Here is a 23,170-nt window from a genome sequence, read left to right on the forward strand (position 1 = left end):
CTGGGGGCTGGATCAGCAGTCCCCTGCCAGTGGGCCCACCCCAGTTGCCCTCCCCTGTGGCCTTCAGGCTGTCTGAGGGCAACCAGGCTCTCGAGTCGAGAGCCGCTCCAGCTGCCTCCCCTCCATATCTTGCAGGCTATCTGGGGAAGCAAGGTTTTGTGAACTGCTCCCTGCTGCGGCACCGCTCCCCTCTGGCTTCAGGCATGCTCCTCCCAGCAACTCTCTTCCCCCCACGTCTCCCCACAGCCTGCTCTGGGGTGTGCCTCTGGCCTCCAGGCTGTCTGGGGGGAGGCCCGGCTCTGGGGGCTCCCCTCCTTCCAGTTTCCCCCCCTGCCAGCACTACCAACCCCTGGTCCTGCAAGCTGTTTGGGGAAGGTCCAGGCTCTCGGGGATGTCCCCCCTCCAGCATTTCCTCCACAGCCTACAGTCTCCCCTAGTTGAGGGGGCATGCTCTAGGTTTGGGACAAAGGGGGCTCCTTACCACTGTGCTAGCAGGCAAGATGATAGAGCCCCAACCCTGCTGACCACTCTCTTGGTGCTGCAGTTGCTGCCAGTAACTACTCAGTATTGCATCCCTCCCATCTCTGTGCCCCTCCCTTTTGCATTCCTTCTGTCTCTGCCCCCTCCCTTTCCATATTATAGAAAATCCTAGCACTTCACATTCTGCAGGCACAATCAAACCCTAAGAGGGTAAGAGAAAGTTGCACGCCAAATTTGCTGGTCCTAGCTCTTATGGCAGGGGTGGGGAACCTAAGGCCCACGGGCTGTATGTGGCCCCTGGCTTGCCTGGATCTGGCTCTTCTCCCAGCATTGAGGAGCCCATGATGGTGCTTCAGCCCTCCCTGATCCCATGGGCCCGAAGCACACAAAATGTACTAGCCTGGTGTGGAGGGAAACTTGGGGAATGTCTCGATTGGAGGTCATGTAAGTGAGGGTTTTTCGTTGGGGGGGGGAGGGTTGAGTGTGACCCTCGAGTTAATTTTTTGTGAGTCAGTGGCTCCTGACCCAAAAAAGGTTCACCATCCCTGTCTTACGGTTTAGGAGGAGCTTTTGAACAAATGAACAAACAGACAGAGACAGACGCACTCTAAAATATAGAGAGATATCCCAGCTATCAGCATTATCTTTCAATTTTTAGATGTAAGTTAACAAGCATAAGCAATGAATGTAAGCGTAAGTATATAAAAGCAGTCACAACTAGACACATTAAAATTATGTTTATGAGTAATTAGATGCTACTATTAAGATGAACAACTAATCTCCTTAAACGCAAACAATAAAATACTCCAAAAATATTTGAGAATATAATATTAAAATGTTATTGATAACTTCTTTATAGTATATAAGTGTATATTTATTCTCTCTTACATTGATATTTCAGTGGGAAATATTACTGCTATTATTTACATTGATTTCAAGTGAAGGGGCATATTCCCCCACCCAGTCCACACATTTTACATTTTTCAATTTTTAATGTTATTCCCATATATTTTAGAGAGTTTGTGTTTTTGTCTGTCTGTCCATCCATCTGTTTGATCAAGAACTCCTAAACGGTAAAAGCTAGAACCACCAAATTTGGTACACAGCTTCCTCTTATCAGAACTTGAAGCAAGGCCAGGGTTTGGTTGTGCCAAGAAAACTGGGAGCGCAGGGGGCAGATGAGGGACATGCACCTTTCCCCTGACTGCAACAGACAGATAGACAGATGCACGGACATACAGACTCCCAAATATATAGTAGATTTCTTGATACAATTTGAGCTCCCATTGCCCCAGAAACATGGTGATAAAAAATGGTTCTGGTTCATATCTCAAGTTAGAGTATTAATAGCTACAATAAACCCAATACTTCAGCTATACTATTTTTCTCCCATTTTGCTCAGTGGTATTTAATCTTGATTTCAGGAACGAATATAGTTTGAACTTCCCTCAATATATCTTCCACATAGTTGGTTTTGATTTATCATTTCAGTTTATTTATATATGAAAGATTGCCATAGCAGGAAAAAGGTGTCCCTTTTTGTTTAGACAAGAAGTTGAAAAGGACCCACCTCACAGGAGAGTAACATTTTCTATGCTCAGTTTCTTTTTGCCTCCTAGTTTATACACATCTTTTCCCTATAACAATTACCTGTTCTATATCAGTTTCTTCACTGGAAAAACTTAAAAAACAATTAATAGTTTAGCAGCACCTTAAAGGCTAAGAAAACATGTAGATGGTATAATGAGCTTTTGTGGGTACAGCTTACTTCTTCAGATGAATGGCGTATTAAAAGTCCAATTAATTCATCTGAAGAAGTGGGTTGTACCCACAGAAGCTCATGATATCATCTATATGTTTTGTTAGTCTTTAAAGTGCTGCTAGACTATTAGTTTTTTTTTTTTAGTTTTTCCAGTTACAGACTAACTCAGGTCAATTTCATGTTGGATTTCCTGGGTGTGAGAGTGTTAGATCCTTTCACAAAGGAAAGCGCCTGATCATAACCTCCTTCTCTGGGCAAAACTTCTAAGGAAGTCAATGAGAACTTTGCCTAAGTAAGGCATTTAAAAAAACAAGCCTTATTCTAAATTGATCTGTTAGACAACACACTGAGGCTAGGTTTACACTATAGGGTTGTTTTGGTTTGGTTTTTTTTTTTGGAAAAAGCTATGCAAATTGCACTCTGCAATTTGAATAGCTTTTTCCGATCGCTTTTCTGGAAGAAGCTTTACCGCCATTTGGCCCAGTCTAGATGGGGCCAAATGGCGGAATAGCCTCCTGTTTCAGCTGAGCCCTTATCCCTCGTAGAACGAGGTATACAGGGTTCCCAGAAAGAGTGCATTTGCTCTTCCACAAAAAGAAAGTGGAAGAGGAAACATGTTCTTTGGACATGGCAGAGTTTTTCCAGGACACTGGAGGTATCCCAGAAAACCCCCACAGTGTAGACGTACCCTGATTAGACTGGAGTTACAGCAGCTAAATAGCATAACTTGTGATCAAAAGGTAAAACAATGAGATTTCTTTCATTATTGTATTTAGAATTGTAACAATATGCATAACATTAAAATAAAAGCACTTGAAAAAGTTTAGCTACAGACCATAATGTTTACATCCTGCAGTTGCCAGAGGGACTATGAAAAAGCATATACTACAATTTTTTTTTAACTACAACTACTATGAGCCTAATTAAATGAATTGTTTCTCTTCTCTTTTTGATTTTTAGAAAGTGGGCCAAACTTGGTTTTCAGTTATGTGCGTGCAAATCTATGGACTTCATCTGAATTGTACACACATAAAACAGAGGAATTTGGTTTCATGTCTCATTAAGTAAACATAGAATTAAGGAATCTTTTAATTCACGGTGAATACGAATTTTTTTATGGTTACTTTTAGAGTATTTGAATTCTGTAAAGATGTTTGTTTGGTTCATGAGTCATCTGGCATCCTGCTTGTAATTAAGTTGATGCATCCTGCCTCATAAGAGGTGTTTATACAGATGTTTTGGAAATTGTCTGGGTGGGAGGGGATAGAGCAAGTTTATGAGTTGTCTGAAGACCAGCATTTAAGGAGCAGTTTGTTAGATTCTGTGGTGCGGCCCAGTATGATTGTTGCCCCACTCTTTATTTATCTCTTCATCTGCCATTCCATCCCCTATCTCTTTCTATTTACTTCCTCCTTATTGTCGCAGAGCAGGTCCCTTTGACCACGGCCTCGCGCGCGCATTGCACATTCTGCCACACAAAGGCCCCTCACAGAAAATGTAGGCCGCTGACACACTCTGAGAAAGCATAACTTGTAAGCGCACAATGCAGCTTTCTGTGAACGGAATTCAACCTTGTAGGCATCTAAGAACAGGGAGGTGAGCATGAATAGACAGAACACAGATGCAAGAGATAAATAAGACTCTCTTGACCGGTCCTTGAAGGTAGGGAGATAGGCATAGGGAGATAAGACGCAACTGCCATGCACACTGAGCATGCCCGCACCCGGCACTATCCACAGGGCCATCAGGCGGGCATTATGAAAAATCCTACAGGGCAATATTACACATTACCTCATTACCAGCCTATCAGGCCCGGCCAGGGAACAGACCCTAATAAGGTACCGGATATCAGGTTATGTTATAAAAGACCCTCGACCCCTTTGTTCAGGGAGGTTCCGTGTTGAAGGCACGAGTCTTTTTGCCCGGCTGCAGGATTGATCACCCTGAGGCTGCCTCCCCACCCTTTGAGTCAAAGATAGGGGTGCGCGAGTTCTGAACCTGCTCCGAGTTCTAGTGTGTCTTTACGCTGTTATCGTTGCTGGATTTGTAAGTATTGCTTAAATATATTAGTTATTGGTTTAGTTAATATTTGAATCGTGTTAATTTCACTGTGTAATTCTGTAGCGTGTAACTGAGTTCTATTAACCACACTGTGTAAATTGTATAATCTTGTGTTGTGTAGTGGTGTTGTATTTAGGCCAAGCATAAGTGTTAGAAATAGAGACCCAGGAGTTGTTAAGTTGTAGAGGTAGATTAATGACTAACTCCACCAGTGGCCCTAAAATAACCATAGAGGGGCTGGCTGTGGATGGAGTTTTTATTATCATTATATTGGCTTTGTTTTTGTATTTTTTGCTTGCATGCTGCACTGCCTTAAGCGAATTAGAGATAGTGATTTAATATAATCGAAATATAATCACAACGTTTGTAATCAGTTAAGTGCAGTTTGGTTCAGTTTTCCCCTCCTGTAAAAGCATTAGGCAATTGCTTGTTTTAAAATTCATTTAAAAGTCACTTGATTTTTTATTAAAAAACCATTCTGTTTAATAAAAAATCATTTGTTTCACCATCATCCAGTAGTTTTCACTGGGTAGTCAGCTTTAACCCCTGGGGGCGCCCATCACATCACTGAACCAAATTGCGACACTTATATCTTAGGGTATGTCTACACTACCCCGCTAGTTCGAACTAGCGGGGGTAATGTAGTCATCCGCAATTGCAAATGAAGCCCGGGATTTGAATTTCCCGGGCTTCATTTGCATGAAGTCAGCCGGCGCCATTTTTAAATGCCGGCTAGTTCGAACCCTGTGCCGCGCGGCTACACGTGGCACGGAGTAGCTAGTTCGGATTAGGCTTCTAATCCGAACTAGCTGTACTCCTCGTTACACCACAGTTATATCTTCAGTAGCAAAATTATTGCTATTAGCCATTGTTGAGATAAACAGCAGACATGACAATATGGGCCCACATTGTAAAGTTCTGTTCTGAAATTCAAACTTCTGGAATGTTCAAACCTTGTGTTTTGCTTTGGCCCAGCGAAGGCTGCATAGCGATCTGAACATCATCAGTCACATCTCTACTCGAAGTGACTCAACCTCAAAATTCCTTAGCACCAAGATGGATAATAAAAACTGACTGCATGTCAACATGAAACACTTTTCAAGTGTTCTCACCTTTCCTGTGTGACCTACAGCTGCCAGTCAGAAGGCAGAGCAAAGTCAGGTTGGATACTACTTGGGCTGTCTATCCTGATTAGCTAAAACCTCTGTGATTAAGTTGCATGAAAGTCCCTCAAGCAAAAGCAGAAAGACTTACATTTTGTTTTGTGAACCTGAGTTCCTGCTCATTTCCTCACTCACCCATTCAAATGTTGAGTCCTTTGAGGTTTAAACCTGCTCACCATTTTTATTATTATTACTACTGCTCTGTTCTATTTTGTAGAATGTAGTGCTTACATTTTCCAATTAAGATTAGAGTGATTGGTGATCTATAAACATATCTGGAAACAGCCCTGGCCCTGCAGATCTTAAAATCCAAATAAAAAGGTAGAAAAAGGATGGGAGAAATAACATTATTATGGTACGTATGGGGAACAGAGGCACAGAGTGATTATGTGACTAGCTGAAGGTCACACAGAAAATCTGCAGCAGAGACATGAAATAAAAGCAAATCTCATGAGCTCTAGTTGAACATAAAGCTATGCTTGCTTTCATCACAAAGACTCAATCTCTTGTTACTTGCTATCATATGGTTGCAAAGTTATTGCTATGTATGTTGATGCTGTGTTGTCTGTCATTGACTCAGTGTCTTAGGGTACGTCTAGACTACATGCCTCTGTCGCCAGAGGCATGTAGATTAGGCTACCAGACATAGGAAAATGAAGCAGCGATTTAAATAATCGCCGCTTCATTTAAATTTACATGGCTGCCGCGCTGAGCCGACAAACAGCTGATCAGCTGTTTGTCGGCTCGGCGCGATAGTCTGGACGCGCGGGTGTCGACATCAAAGGTATTTGTCAACCACCCAGGTAAACCTCATCCCAGGAGGCATACCTGGGTGGTCGACAAATACCTTTGATGTCGTCACCCGCGCATCCAGACTATCACGCTGAGCCGACAAACAGCTGATCAGCTGTTTGTCGGCTCAGCGCGGCAGCCATGTAAATTTAAACGAAGCGGCGATTATTTAAATCGCCGCTTCATTTTCCTATGTCTGGTAGCCTAATCTACATGCCTCTGACGACAGCGGCATGTAGTCTAGATGTACCCTTATTCTGCACTACGTTCACCTTGAGTACCTGGGATTATTTATAGCCACTTTTGAATTCACATTGCCATTTTGTCTAAGTTTCTCCACCCACATTTAACTTTTTAGGAATGATTTTGTCCTCAGGTGATTTTTACTTTCCTCTGCTTGAGATGTGGTCTGGGTATAGGGATGGTGTCATACTTCATACTTGTATTTCTGGCGAAACTTGGGGGATATAGTTCCTGGTTTTATGCTTCAGTAGGTAGTCCTTGCTACAAAAGTAGGATCATGAAGAAATGATGTATCAAATTAAACTGCTTTCCCAGTGACAATGGAGGGCCACTAAGTGGGGTTAACTCAAATCTACTAGCATTTCAGGGGTATGATCTAGCTGTCATTTGCATTACCTGGATGCTGGCTCACGTACTAGGTGAGTTCAAAATCATAGGTAGCTCACCCCAGGATGGCACCAGGAGATACAGATACATCAGCAGACAGTATGGGGCACATCCTTAGATGATGTAAATTGTCATAGCTCCAAAGCCTCACTGGCACCAGCTGGAGATCTGTGCCAAGGACTGTCAAGCGTCAGAGCAAGACAGGTTTCAGATTCCTATAATTCAGAGGCCCCCAAACTGTGGGATGTGCCCCTCTAGCAGGTACAAAGACATGTTTGTGGTGTATGGCTGGGGCCAAGGTTTGCACCCCAGAGAGGGGGGAAGGGGAAGAAGGAGTATGACTCAGTTCCCTTCCCCAGTCCTGGTTACTGACTCCAGCTGTCAGGCCACACTCAGAGCCCCAGCTTCTAGCCCCATATTTATGGCACTGTGCCCAGTGCCCTGGCTGCTGGTCTCTCTCAGAGTCCCAGCTTGGAGGGAAGGGGGTGCAGACAAGGGTCAAGTGTGAGTGGGGGGGTGCAGTAAAAAGTGTGGGGACCACTGCCATAATAGCATGAGCTTCAGGGGGTAGCCGAGTTAGTCTGTTACAGAAAAAAAACAATAAATGATCTGGTACCATCTACATGTTTTGTTAATCTATAAAGTGCTGCCAGACCATAACAGCATGAGTTACTAGTGCACATGGCTGGAGTCACACTCAGTTCACATTCCAGTCCTTCCTGAATGAAATTTGGCTTATGTATTTCAAGTAGTTATTACACCAAAGCTTCACATTCTGACCGAACATTGAGTCAGAACATTAAGTCATATGGAGCTAGCCACTTGGCTGTACTATTCATGAAAATACCCATGTAGTATGGTCTGCCAGAAATGAAATGCAATGTAAAGTTTAGTCACCTACCTTTTCTTCTCTCTCTCTCTTTTAAAATAGCTTCTAGCCATTCTTGCTTCTCTTCAGGAGTTTTTGCCATGCATACAAACCACTTGTTCTTTGCTGTGTTGTGGATCTTCCAGCCATTAACAACAAGGTGGCCACTGCTATGGTAATCAGCTGGAAATAGATAATGGAGAGAAATCTCTCAGAGTAGCATCAAATGAATTAAAATAAGACTACTTTTTATTAGACTTCCCACTGTGATTCCTTAGCTCTCTCTCTAAACCAGGGGTGGGCAATAATTTTTGGTGGTGGGCCACTCCAAGATTTTGGAAAGTGGTCAAGGACTGCACTTTTCTGTGGAGGGGGTGCGGGGTCTAGGATGGAGGTTGGATTCAGAAGGGTGCATGAGATAAGGGGACTGGGGTGCAGGAGACAGTCTGAGAGGGAGTTTGAGTGAAGGAGGGGGTTGTGACTTGGGTTGGGGATTGGGGTGTAATGTCAGGGAGGGAGTGGGGGTGCAGGACAGGATTCTGGCCTGGGAGAGAGGTGTAGGGGTGCAGTGTCTGGGAGGGAGTTCTGACTTGGGGCAGGGGGTTCAGAGGGTTTGGAAGGTGACTTGGGGGAGGGAGTTCGGGTGCAGGAAGGTCAGGGGTGCCAGAGGCAGGCACTGGCTGGGAGGCGCTTACCTAAGCATCTCCCTGCCTGCAGCACTCCCAAAGCAGGCCAGGTTCCCTGACTGCCACAGCTGCAGAGCATTGAAAATGCAGCCTGCTTCCTCCACGTGGCTCTCAACTACGGGAAGGGGAGATGCTTGCGCTGCCCCCATCCCCATGGCCAATCTCTCAGCTCCTATTGGCTGTCTGTTTCTGGCCAATAGGAGCTGAGAACTGAGCAGGGGGAATGGAGATCACTTGAAACCTGCCCCTCCCTCCAGAGTAGCGAGTCATACAGAGCAGCCCTGTGTTTCAAACAGTGGCTGCTGTGTGCCTGAGGGTCCCGGGAGGGGCATCCACGGGTTGAATCCAGCACGCCAGAGGTATCTTGCACACCCCTGCTCTATCCTGTAGAAGAACAAAGAATTTAAAGTATTGTGTATCTAATTTGAACAATCAAAATCCAGCCAGATTTTAAACTGTGTTGTATTCCCATATACTGTATTCTCTCCCAAAGAAACCTTCAGTGAATTTAATGCTTTTGAATACTGCAAGATTGACGGCATTAGAACCTGACATTCTCTATATAACCAAATGATTATTATTTGTAGCTTTCCCGCACTACACTGCCAGCATGCCTAGGTCTCAACCTTCGCTTGGAGTGACCAAGTTCAAGTCTGCATTCAAAATAATTTAAGTCTCCATTCCAAAGCAGTCTTTGGTTCATAATTGAATAGCTAACACGACATTATCTTAATTGGATGATAGCTGAATAAAGAAGTAGGTATCATAAGAATTATTGGTTAACTTTAGTACAAATAGAAACAAACAAAATAATAAAATTTTCTTTGGTTTCCAGACCAGCCATTTTTCCAAATACATGTCAGCATTAGCACATACAGTATAGTATGGTTTTTTTTTCAAATAGCTTGAAATTTCAAATTTATTACATTTACCAAATTTCATGAACAAGCTTTATTCCACTAGTGTTATGTATTTTTACTTACAACATGCCTTTAAAATTTGATGCTGGCATTTTATTCTGTGAATCTTATCTGGAAACTTACTACACAAGCAAAATTTCACAACAAAACTAGTGCCCTTTTCTACAGTGAACACCCTATAACAACATTATCTACCTTTCCTTTGGACAGAAAGCCCAAGTGACCACAAAATAATGTTATGAAAAATATAAATTAAAACTTGAATTAACTACCACTGTGCAATAAAAAAAGATCTAAGGTCAACAGTCTCTCATCACTAACTTTCTTTAAGAGATGGGAAAATCCAAAGGCCAGCCAGAAACCATCCTAATAACTTCAGAGCTTTACACTTTGTAAATCCTTTTCCATAATTCAGCTCAGTTTTGTATAATGAGATGGGATTTTCCGAAACTGAAACCTTTGGCAAAAGGCTTGCTGAGATTTACCATAAATCTCAGCAGACATGCTGGTATCCTTTCAATAACTTTGCATTTTAATAAGCTGGAATGCAGCCAAGTATTGTATATATAGGCTGGGAAACATCACTAACTGTCAGAATTTATTGTTCAGAGAATCCGGAAACTGATGTTTAAATATTCAGCTGAAAAATTGTTCTGGGGTTCAAAAGTGTTTGAAAGAATGTGAGTGTCAGAGGGAGAAATTCCTGGTAATTTTATATTTATTATACTATTTACAAGTTTTTCCATGGCACCTATTACCACAGTATTCAAACCCTCTAACAAACACTGACATATTTCTCATCACACCTATGTTAGGAAAGGAAATACTATCATCTTCACTTTAAAACATAGGGAATTGAAGCAGTAAAAACTTAAAAAACAACAGGCTAGTAGCACCTTAAAGACTAACAAAACATATAGATGGTATTGCTTTCCAAAAACATATAGCTTTTGTAGTCCCACTTCTTCAGATGACTGGAGTGTTAGAAGTCCAGATCCAAGAATAAATAAGGGAAGGAGGGGGAGGGAGAAGGGGAAAAAAAGGGGGAAGAGGGGAGAAAGAAGAAAGAGAAACAGTGAGTAGATAAGCTTCAGAGGGGTAGCCGAGTTAGTCTGTAACAGGAAAAACTTTGGGGTTTTTTAAGTTTTTCCTGTTACAGACTAAATCAGCTACCCCCTTTGAAGCTTTTGAATGGATGCAGTCCAGGATTAAGGTCCAGATCCTCAATAATATTTACACACCTAACTTCCACCGATTTCACTGGAATACAGGAGTCCAAATACCTTTGAGGATGAGAGCCTAAATGACTAGTCCAAGGTCACAGAAGTCCATAGCAGAGCTTGAAAAAGAACCCAGATCTTCAGCGTACCAGACCAATTCTATAACCACAAGATGGCCCTTCTATATCTGTTGTTCTGTTATCATATTGGGAGCAGGCAGCAGTTCATATATTTAGATTGCCTAAAATTTTTATTACATAAGATTGCTGAAACCTTTTTCTGAGACGCTTTAACATCTCCATTGTTAGCAACAGGTCTTTGAAATTTGGTGTGTGGAAAGCTCTGGGGTCCCAGAAGTGCACTTGCAACTGCCCAATGTGTTGCCTATCAAGTTTTGCTGAATTAAAACCCTCTTGAAAAAAATACCATTTTCTTTCTTTTGTTCTTATTCTGTCACTTGCATGCCCCAGGAAAAGCTTGGCCAAATTTCCAAACAACAACTCAACATGAATATTCTAGAGTTGGGACCAAGTTGTTCTCAAAGCGTCAGCATCAGCACACACTGCACTGGGAAAACCTAGGAGCTGCTACCATGGTATGCAAAGCAGGAAAATCAGGCCACACCCTTTCTGCAGCCATATGCAGACTCAGCATGTGGTCCAAGGGGCCCATTTATCCCTCTCTGGGACCCACATGAGGTGGGAACTCTCCAATCTCCCACAGAGTAAGGCAAAGAAAGGCAGCCTGACTTAACCAGGCTTCCTATGATCAGTCCATAAATACAGCAGATGGCATCAGCAGCCCATCCCCTCCATCAGGATAACAGCCTTCTAATGCTAAAATAGTTACCCCTGGAGCTCAAATGAGAGCAGTTGAACTATACTGAAGTGCCAATGTTGGGGGGGGTTAAAACCTGTTTATTTTGAAGAACAGGGGCCTTGTTGCAGTCGCATGTAACAACATTTATTTTTCTTTTTTTTTCTTTAAAAAAGTATTAGAACATTCTATAAAAATATTTTAAATGAAGATATGTAGGTTGCAAAACCTTCAAAAAGCACACAAAGACTAGTAAAGGACAGACACAGCGTTGCTAATGCAATCTTTATTCAGTTATTTGTGCGCATGAATTAGGGCACAGTTTTTAGTTACATGCTCATATACTGTTTTTTCCAATCTCATTAGGTACACAGAATGGATGCACAAGTGGCAGGGTTGTCAAGCACCTGGTTTTCAACCAGGATCAAAAATGGACACTTGTGGTTCCAGTCAGTACTGCTGACTGAGCTGCTAAATGTCTGGTTGGCGGCTCAGTGGGGCTAAGGCAGGTTCCCTCCCTGCCTTGGCTCCACACAGCTCCTGAGAAGCAGCAGAATGTCTGAATCTAAGCACAGGAGTGGCCAGGGAGGTTCTGTGCACAGTCCCTGCCCCAAGCACTGGCCCTGCATCTCCCATTGGCCAGGAACCACAGTAGCAGTGAGTGCATGGAGCCCTTGGTCCCTCTGCCTAGGAGCTGGACATGCCACTGCTTCTGGGAGCTGCCTGAGGTAAGCACTGTCTGGCCAGAGCCTGCACCCCAAAACCCCTCCAGCTCATGTTAGAACCCCCTCCTATGGCCTAACTCCCTCCTAGAGCCTGCATCCCATACAGCCACCACAGCCCTGAGTACCCTCCCACCCTTAAACTCCCTCACTGAGCTTTCCTCCCATATCCCAACCTCTGGCCCCAGCCCTGAGCCTTCCAAAACTCTCATCCCTGGCCAACCCCAGAGCCTTCACTCCCTTTTGAATCCTGAGCCCACCCTCACACTCCCCAGCCTGGAGCTTCTAACTGCACCACAAATCCCTCATCTCCAGCCCCACCTCAGAGCCTGCACCCCTTTTCAGAGGCCTCACCCCTTCCTACACCCCAACCTCCTCCACCAGCCCAGTGAAAGTAAGTGAAGGGGTTGGGTGAACAATGGCGGAAGCAAGGATGGAGGGAGGGGCAAGGCCTCAGAGAATATGTGAGGAATAGGGGGCAACAGTGTTTTGGTTTTGTGCAATTAGGAAGTTGACAATGCTAACAAGGGAGAGAATTAAGATTTTCACAAAAAATCTGGTGTTTCCTAACTTTGGTGTGCTTGACTTTACAGCCTAATGTTCTTTTGACATAGTTTATTTTGTATTTAATTGTAGATATACTTTTCTATATTACATTTATATAACTGAATTAAAACGCAGACAATACAAACATTACTATGATGAATAATGTCTTTTCTGCTCTAATAAATACAATAAGAAAAACAACACTATGTCTCCTGATGTTTGAAACAAAATGAAAAGTTTCTACAAAACTGTAATCCTCAGCAAAGGCCTGGCTTCAGCAAAGAAAAATAGCTTTTAGGAAACACATTGTTAATTTCCCCAGGCACATCATTTGCATTATAATATATCATATACATGAACCCCTCTTTTCCCAACCATTTGCTTTTGCTAGCAAACAATAGAAGATATAACAGCACTTCTTTATATTTGTCAATCAACATACTCTTCTAACCATTCTCTCAGTTACACACTGCTGAAGAAACTGTTAAACGATGATGGAGTCAATCAGCTTACACCAGTTAAGAATCTGACCCCATGATATTAAGGGGGAAAAAAGGTGTCCATCAGAAGGTCTGGAAACACCACTTAGCATCCATTAGTCTTTATTGTCATTATTTAAAATTTATAAAAAGAGTAGAACAATTGTGTGAAGTTTTGTGAAACTAAAGGAAAAGATCCCTGCCACACATCATTCATAATCTAAATTAAATTAAACATTGGACAAAATGATAGCAACAGGTAATTAAGGAGATGAAACAATATAATGCCAAATAAGAGTACGCAAAACAAATAAGAATGAAGCTTGAAATAATAGATTGGCACATTTAGGAATAAGAAGGGCCAAAAGAAAAGAAGCAGACAGCACCAGATTAGAGGTCAGCTGTAAAAAGTACAATGAATGAAGTGGGTTAGAAAGGAGGCATTTTAATTCACCCACTGGACACAGGCAAAGAGGTCAGGCCACACATGGGAACAGCATGAAAAAAGGCATGATGATGCAAATGGGAGACAGACAAAAGGAGCAGCAAAGTAAGAAAAGATGGTGCAGCATAGATTGTAGGGAAGTATGTAGAAAAAAAGGTGTTGGCAAGAGGACAGCTGTACAGAGACCTGGAAATGAAGGTGAAGCATTTTAACAACATACAGAGAATCAGTGAAGCAACAGAAACATGGCAAAAGCAGCAGAAAAGGAAGAGTATTTTAGAATTCTGTACTGATTGATGGGAGAGAGTCAAGGATACAAGAAAATAAGAACTTACAGTAATCCAGGTAAGAGAACCTTAACATGAATTTAGCTCTTAGTAGTGGTGAAAAGGAGAAGCCCTGGATTTTATTTATGTTCCAGGAGAAATTACAAGATAAAATAAAAACCAGGATGTGAGGACAGAAAGAAAAGAAAGATTGAAGAATAACACCCAAGCTTCTGAAGTGACTGAGATGACAATAGCATTTTCTTGGGATAGGGGGAATGATAGAGAAGGAAACTATATAGGAGTAAAGATGAAATATTGATTCTACCCAAGTTAGGCGTGGAGAAGTAGTAGGGTATCCAGTATAAGACAATGAAAGGTGAGGAAGGGTATGAGTCTGAACACAGTGGAAGAGATTAGGAACTGAGAAGTATAATGGGTCAGCAATATATTGATGGTATGAGAGATCATGGGAGCTAGTAATTAGACATCAGGTGAAGAAAACAAAAAGGACTGTAAACTAAACCATAGCGATCACAATTAAAAGTGGAGAAGAAGGAGAGAGGAGTCACATTGAGGGAGTGGCCAGCCAAGTCAGAGGAGAAAGAAAAACAAATTAGTCTTTCAAAAACCCAGGGATTGAATGAGTGTCAAGGAGAGGTTGGGAATTGACAGGCCAAAGACTGTAGAAATATCAAAAATAATGTGCCAGGAGATATCACTCCTGGGATGCATGAAGGAGAAGTCATTACAGTCTTCTATGAGGTAAGTTTCAGTATAACAAAAGAGGCAGGAAAGAAAATGGAGGACCACTAAGAACAGACAGCCTGCTCAAAGAGCAAAGAGAAGGGAAAAGGTACAAAAGGAAGCAGGACTAAAGACTCTGCTTTAATATGAAGATATACACCATCCTGTAATCTCGAAAAACATGAAAAGCAACCAACTATCAACTTCCTTCTTTCATCTACTTGATTTCTCCTCAAATCCATCCATCACCTGCTTCTTTCATCCCCTCCACATCATCATCCCTATCCCCTCCATCACCAATCCCCATTAGTTTTGTTAAAGACAATCAACTTATGTGACATGCTATATCAGTAGAGCTGGCCAGAAAATGCCAATTATTTTTTGCAGATATTTGCAGATATTTGATCACATGACTTGTTAGTGTTTTTAAAAATGTCTCCTATCTCCAACTGGAACAAAAATTCAAAATACCAAAATTTTGTGCAAAGTTATCATCTGGGAAAACAATTAATTGGGCCAAAATGTTTTGATAATTTCAAAATGTTTTATTTTTACCTTTCATATATTTTAACATTTTTCAGTATCATTTAGCTAAAATGTCTAAAGAAAAAGTCATTTCAAATCAGGAAATGAAAGCTTTCATTTGGAAAATGCTGAAATAGGAAATTTCAATTATTTCAAAACTTTTCCCCCAATTTTTAATTAGATGATTTGTTCAAATGAACCTTTACCATGAATAGTTTCAATTTCCACAATAAACATTTTCTAATGAAAAAAACATTTAGTTGGATCTTTCTCAACCACCTCTATCTATGAGCTCCTTCTCCTTCCTTCTCTCCCTCTCACTAGTAAGTCTTCCTCCTGTGGGAAAGAAAGGGCTGCTTCTTTCCCTTCCCATTTCCCCTCTCCCTCTTCTATGGGCTGCAGAAACCCCAAACAAACAAAAAACCCTCTTCAATATATTTCATTTTTTTAAACTCAAAACCAAAATTATGTCATGTGTTAGTAAAAATGTTTGGTTTCTAAAAACATAGAAAATTTTAACTGAAGCCCAAATATTTGTTAAATGTTTTCACTTTCCAGAGTGTATGGTATATGTGTGCATTTTAAAACAAAAATAAAGAAAAGTTTGATCAGATGTTTGCATTAAAATGTAAAGGGACAAAATGCCTTTTTTCCTTTTCCTCACATTAAACTTACTGTTTTGCAATTATAGTTTATAAAAAGCAAATAAGATAGTGTTCTGAAAGAGGCAACTTTCAAAATTGTTTTTATTGCCATGCCATAGAATACAAACAAGATTCTCACATGGTAAGTGTGCTGGATGTTATAAAGTGAAATTTAATGCACCATTTCAACCAAGACAATAAACATCACTTTAGCATTTCATCATGATTCTGCACCAGTATAAATCAGTCAGCTGTGACTGACAAGAACAGTAATTTGCCAGAACAATAGTATTTTAAATCAATACTGTGTCACAGAAACAAAGTTTTGCTGTGAGATCTTTATTATTTCTTTTTAATCTGAAAGATGCTGAACACTCTTCACTCACTCAGGAGCCAATGGAAGCTGAGACAGCTTAACACTTCAAAGGAGATAATCAGCACTTTCTAAGACCAGGTTCTTTCTATTAAAACTCATCACTGCAAATGTACTCACCTGTGCCATCATCAACGTTCTCCACTTCCATTACTTCTGTATTTATTCTGCCTCGAAATAGGTATCGGTGGCCATCAGTGGAGGCTTTGCTGTTCTTCAATCGTCTTGCAAGAGAAAAAGCATAAGAACACTGTCCAAACACCATACTATGCTTTTTTTCTGTACCATTGCTACCATTTATATTTCTGTATATCAGAAGAATCTAATGGTTGCTATACAAATTAAGGTCCAAATGTACTGGTTCTGTAGAAATAAGAATGGTCCCCGTCATAAAGAATTTACACTGCACACTTATTTCGAAATAAGCTATTCCAGAAGAAATACTCTGAAATAGCTTATTTGGAAATAAAACCTCTACACTACAGGGAAGCCTCAAAATTAGTCCAAGGCAGGCTTCCCTAATGTGGACATGCTACCTCAATTTAGAGGCCCAGGAGGCACTGGGGAGTAATTAGTTTGAGTGGCCCGGGGACGGGAGGAGAAGCTATTTTGAAATAGCAGCTGTGGAGCATTCACACTACCACTATTTCGAAATAGGCATTACAGGCAGTCCCCGACTTACGCGGATCCGACTTATGTCGGATCCGCACTTACGAACGGAGCTTTCTCGCCCCGGAAGTCGGGGCGAGAAAGCCCCGTTCGTAAGCTGCTCCGGTGCCCCTGGTCTGCTGGAGACCGTCTCCAGCAGACCAGGGGCACCGGGCGGGTTCCCGCGCTTCTGAGGCTTTGCCAGAGCAAAGCCTCAGAAGCGCGGGAACCGCTGCTGCTGCCCCTTGAGACCCGGTGCCTGTGGTCCGCTGGGGACGGTCCCCAGCAGACCACAGGCCCCCGGACTGAAGCCGCAGCCGCGGGGGGGTCCCGCGCCTCTGAGGCTTTGCCAGAGCAAAGCCTCAGAGGCGCGGGGAACCGCCGCTGCTGCCGCTTTGACTGAAGCGGCAGCAGCGGCGGTTCCCCGCGCCTCTGAGGCTTTGCTCTGGCAAAGCCTCAGAGACGCGGGACCCCCCCGCGGCTGCGGCTTCAGTCCGGGGGCCTGTGGTCTGCTGGGGACCGTCCCCAGCAGACCACAAGCACCCAGACTGGAGCGGCAGCAGCGGCGGTTCCCCGCGCCTCTGAGGCTTTGCTCTGGCAAAGCCTCAGAGGCGCGGGACCCCCCGCGGCTGCGGCTTCAGTCCGGGGGCCTGTGGTCTGCTGGGGACCGTCCCCAGCAGACCACAGGCACCCAGACTGAAGCCGCAGCCGTGGCGGGGTCCCTCGCCTCTGAGGCTTTGCCAGAGCAAAGCCTCAGAGGCGCGGCACCCCGCTGCCGCTGCGGCTCTGCTCCCCGTGTCCCTGGTCTGCTGGGGGGGGGGGGGGCGCAGCTAGTGTGCTCCCCCCCCTCCCCCAGCAGACCAGGCTTTTGTTTTGGACTCTGGGGCAGAGCAGCTGGGGCGCTGCCGATTGGTCCTGCAGCGCCCGTGGGCACTACTGGACCAACCCGGCAGCACCCCAGCTGCTCTGCCCCAGGTCCTGATTCAGCCGCTGCTGGTCAGTTTCAGCAGCGGCTGAATCAGGACGTCTGGGGCAGAGCAGATGGGGTGCTGCTGGGTTGGTCCAGTAGCACCCCAGCTGCTCTGCCCCAGGCGTCCCCAAGTCAGCTTCTGCTGAAACTGACCAGCGCTGACTACAGGAAGCCCGAGGCAGAGTTGCTCTGCCCCGGGCTTCCTGGAATCAGCTGCTGATCAGTTTCAGCAGCAGCTGACTTGGGGACGCCTGGGGTTCTTAAGTTGATTCTGTATGTAAGTCAGAACTGGCGGTCAGTTTCAGCAGTGTCTGAATCTGGACGCCAGTTCCGACTTACATACAGATTCAACTTAAGAACAAACCTACAGTCCCTATCTTGTACGTAACCCGGGGACTGCCTGTATTCCTATTGGAGTGAAGTTTACAGAAGTTGGAATAAGCCATGCTTGCATTGTTATTTCAAAATAACATCAGTTATTTTAAAATAACTGTGCTGTGTAGCTGCACCGTTAGGGTTTGTCTACACAGCAAAGTTATTTCAGAATAATGGCCGTTATTCTGAAATAACTATGCGAGTGTCTACACAGCAATTCCGTTATTTTGAAATAATTTCAAAATAACGGATAGCTTTTTCCGTCTTCTGAAAACCTCATTCTACGAAGAATAACGCCGATTGCCAAATAGCTATTTCGAAATAGAGCGCGTGCAGACGCTCCATTGCTGCTATTTCAAAATAGCCCCTTACCAGAGCCATTCTAAGTTATTCCTCCTGGTGCTCTATATCGAGATAGCACGTCTACATTAGGGAAGCCTGCCTCAGACTAATTTTGAGGCTTTCCTGCAGTGTAGACGTGCTATTTCAAAATAATATTAGTTTTCTGAAATAATAGTTTTCAGAATAACTATTCCAGAATAGCTTATTCCAAAATAACTGCGCAGTGTAGACATAGCCTTATAGAGCTGTTATAAAATTATAGTTCACTCACAATATAGTTGACATAATAAGAGGACAGTGGGGAAAGTTCACTTAGAATGACCCTCTCCTCCCCCTCCAGCATTTCCATTCTAAATCTCTTTTATCAATCATTCTTGTTTGCTAATTAATTGTCCTTTTGGGCTGAAGCCTCTCACACTTTCAACCAGGAAGAAGTCTTTCTGGAATATTTGATAAACACTGATGCATGAGTAAAGCCAACAGTCCCTGATGATCAGCAAGAGGGATTGAACATGGGACCTTAGGGCTAGCCATATGCCTCTACAGCATGAGCTCAAAGCCAACTACTGCTTAGCTAAGGCTATAGAACAGACTTTACTCTCTTTTTCTCAGTGCCTCTGGGTGACATATGATACATCCACTACTGAGTTATCAGAAAAAGAAGTTCTTTTGGAACTATTAGGTAATATTCTGGGGCTCTTGGCTCCCAGATATCTTGAAAATCAATTTATTTTCTAAACTTCCAACATGCCTTGTAGAGAGCTCTTAATGAAGAACAGGTACCATTTTATTTCAAAAGCAAATGACTTAAAGCAGAGCATAGCTTTTGACTGACAAAACCATGTGCTGAATATACACTCTGGCTACGTCTACACTGCAGGCTTCTTGTGCAAGAACTGTTTTGCACAAGAGTTCTTGCGCAAAAGGTCTTGCGCAAAGAGCGCATACACACTGGCATGTGCTTTTGCATAAGAGATGTGCTTTTGTGCAAGAGCATCCATGGCAGTGCAGATGGGCTCTTGCACAAGAAAGCTCTGATGGCCATTTTAGCCTGTTGCCTGTCCATGCTGCCTTCTTGCGCAAGCAGGCTTATTCCTTGTGGGGAGAGGAATAACTCTTGTGCAAGAAGCCCTCTGTTCCGACACTTTACTGTAAATTTACTTGAGCAAAAACATGCACGCAGTACAGACGCTCTGCAAATTTTTGTGCAAAAATGGTCATTCTTGTGCAAGAAGCCTGCAATGTAGACATAGACCATAAGTTATTTTCTTTAACATCTGAAGCATTGATTGATTTACTCCAGATATATCCACTTGCATTAACCTAAATGATCCAATATGCTTACATGGCAGATTTCCTTCCCGTATGATTGCTGAATAATCCTTATCTGATCAACAGTTCAGTACTACATTTTTTATCAAACATGAAACAGGCAGGTTGACCATGACATTTTTTTATTTCCTCGGTATTAAAAGAGAACAACACAAATACAGAAGACAATAGAACCCTACAGGGATGAGGCAATATGAGCTATGAGTTCCAGTTAGTGTACCTATTTTTTTTTAATTATAGCAATTCAAAACAGCGTTGACTTTAATGAGGTCACGATATCACCCTCCATTCTTTAATTTTGGACACTTACATTTGCAGAGGTGATATTTGATTAGTTATGTTAGGCCCCCAATCAGAGAAGCACTTAAAAGTACATGCTTAAAATTGAACACAGTTTCACAGACTTCAATGAGAATGAGGAACATATTTAATTGTAGGCATGCACTCAAGTAGTGTTCTGATGCTTTCCAGAATCAAAACCATGGTAATGAAATGCATATATTGGCCACAATCACAAACATTCTAAACAGTCATCTATCTTTGGGGATGGGAAAGGAAATAAGGGGAAAGAAAGGAGAAGAAGAAATCTTAAGATTTTACAGTCATAGACCAAATGCTTATAGCTTCTTCGTGGAATTTCAATATTTTAACCAGTGTAGACACCTTTTCCACCAACAATAATTTGTCTTAGCCATTCACCTAGGGTATGTCTAGACTATATCCCTCTGTCACCAGAGGGATGTAAATTAGACATACCAAAATTGCTAATGAAGCAGGGATTTAAATCTCCCGCACTTCATTAGCATAAAAATGGCCACCGCTTTTTGTTGCCACGGAGCTTTGGCGACAAAAAGCGGCAGTCTAGCCACGGTTCTATCGCTCACTAAAGCCGTTGGCAACAGATCCCTTATGCCTCATAAAATGAGGTATGCAGGATCTGTCGCCAAAGGCTTTAATGAGCAATAGAAATGCGTCTAGACTGCCGCTTTTCATCGCCAAAGCTCCGTGGCAACAAAAAGCGGTGGCCATTTTTATGCTAATGAAACGCAGGAGATTTAAATCCCCGGTTCATTAGCAATTTTGATATGTATAATTTACATCCCTCTGGTGACGAGGGATGTAGTCTAGACATACCCCTAGATTCCTGTTCCCTTTGCACAACAGACAGTAAAAACCATTTACAGGGCAGAGTGAAACTTCTTAAAGAATCCTTAACAATGAATCCCCTGATTTCTAAGAGACTAAAATCTCAGCCTCACATTGCATTAACTAGGGTTTAAATTGGTCTCCCTGAATTATAATTTTCTGTGTCTAATGACATAAACAACTACAGGCAAAGCAGTGTTGCATAGTGGTTCTAGTACTGGGTGGGGATTTAAAAGACCTTGGTTCTACTCCTGGCTATGTCACTGGCATGCTGGGTTCCTTAGGCAAGTTATTGTCCCTCTCTGTTCCTCAGTTTCCTCCACTATAAAATAAGGGCATCATATTGACCTCTTTTGTAAAGCTAGATGTTACCATTAGTAGTTGTCGTCGAGTAATGGAATATATATAAAGTTTGTGTCCAATATCCATTTTAAAATGTATTTATAAACCTTCATCTTATAAACAATCATTTACTGTACCAAATTTCCTATTTTCTTTATCAGAGTTATGATCTGAAACCCCATTTGCTTTCTTTCTACTTTGCTTCATTTTTTTAAAAGGTCATTGATAACAGAGATCTTTTTATATACCATGTAAAATATCCTCAAATTTTATTGGTGGGTGGCACAATAAACATTTTTAACCTGAACTATGTTTTGACTGAAAACCAAAACTAAATATGATGCCTTCTCACAGTAAATTCTGTGGAATTTCTAGAACATAGCCCTCAAATATTGAATCCTAAAAAGAAAGAGGCAGATACACTAGAGTCAGTGCAGCAAGATGTAAATTACAGCTTCTCATAGGAGCTCACTCCACGGGTGGTCCATGGCTGTAAAAAAAAAAATTGGTGGGTGCTCAGCAACCACCAGCATTTCTGTGAATCAGCTCCTCCCCCACCTCCCAGTGCCTCTCAGTCCCACGTCCCTCCAAACCCTTCCTGGCCACCTGTTCAGAAGCATACAGGAGGACCTTTGCTGGGGGAAGAGTGGAGGTGGGACACACTAGGAGGAAGAGATGGGGCAAAATGAGGCAGCTTGGGGGAAGGGGTGGAGGTCCTGGGGCAGAGTAGGGATTGAGCACCACTCAGGAAAGGAAGAAGCCGGTGCCCATGAATCTCCTTACACCTATAAAAGCCACTGCATTAAGAACATAAGAATGACTATACTGGGTCAGACCAAAGGTCCATCTAGCCCAGTATCCTATCTGCCAACAGTGGCCAATGACAGATGCCCCAGAGGGGGTCGACTGAAGCAATGATCAAGCAATTTGTCTCCTGACATCCTTCTCCAGCCTTTGACAAACAGAGGCCAAGGAACCATTCTTTATCCCCTGGCTAATAGCCTTTTATAGACCTAACCTCTGTGAATTTATCTAGCTCTTTTTTAAACTCTGTTATAGTCCTAGCCGTCACAGCCTCCTCTGGCAAGGAGTTCCACAGGTTGACTATGCGCTGTGTGAAGAACTCTCTTGTATTAGTTTTAAACCTGCTACCCATTAATTTCATTTGGTGTCCTCTAGTTCTTATATTATGGGAACAAGTAAATAACTTTTCTTTATTCACCCTCTCCACACCACTCATGATTTTATATACCTCTATCATATCCCCCCTCATTAGCAGGCAATATTTGCACTAGCATCCTTTTTCAACTGGGGACAGCCATTTTAGCTACTGCTAAGAGCTCCCTAGAAGCTCTTCTTATGGGAATCACTGCAGAAGATGGCTAAATCAGTACTTTCCCTGGCTACTCTGACAAAATCCCCTTAAAAAAACTGTTTGGTCTGACGTGGCCCCCTAGTTCTTTCTAATGCAAAGGCAAAGGCAGAGCCAGTCTTAGGGGAGGGCGAGCAGGGCAGTTGCCTGGGGCCGCCATTTTCAAGGGACCGCCAACAGAGCCGGTCTTAGGGGTGGGCTGCACCCATATTTTGACCCAACCTCCTGAATGCTCCCCCCAGGTCTCCCTGGTTACTCCCTGGCTCCATTTTTTTTTCTTCGACAAATTTTCCCCAGTATTTTTTTTAAATTATCTGGCAACCTTACCAGCGAGCGGGGCAGTCGTCCGTGACTGCCAATTGGTTAGGACTGGCCCTGTGCAAAGGTGTCCATTACTGTTCTCACTACTGTTCATTACACCACTGCAGCATCCTGTCTTGAAAGACCTTCCATACCCAAGGTTCTCCACAAGGGTCTATATGCCAGTAGAAGCCACTA

The 23,170-nt window shown here is 42.9% G+C and overlaps 1 protein-coding gene across 3 annotated transcripts in view; it reads right to left on the reverse strand.

The window, feature by feature from the left end:
- Positions 1-23,170, reverse strand: part of PREX2 (phosphatidylinositol-3,4,5-trisphosphate dependent Rac exchange factor 2) — a 266,625-nt gene that overhangs the window by 149,479 nt on the left and 93,976 nt on the right. For all 3 annotated transcript variants that reach the window (XM_075920573.2, XM_006131490.5, XM_075920574.2), the window contains exons 8-9: positions 16,266-16,369; positions 7,790-7,939 (exon numbers count right to left, since the gene is read on the reverse strand). In XM_075920573.2, the coding sequence (XP_075776688.1) occupies positions 7,790-7,939; positions 16,266-16,369 (254 nt within the window). The remainder of the gene's footprint in view (positions 1-7,789; positions 7,940-16,265; positions 16,370-23,170) is intronic.

The sequence above is a fragment of the Pelodiscus sinensis genome, chromosome 2 (assembly GCF_052426305.1).
Source record: "Pelodiscus sinensis isolate ZL-2025 chromosome 2, ASM5242630v1, whole genome shotgun sequence".
NCBI classification, from domain to species: Eukaryota; Metazoa; Chordata; order Testudines; family Trionychidae; genus Pelodiscus; species Pelodiscus sinensis.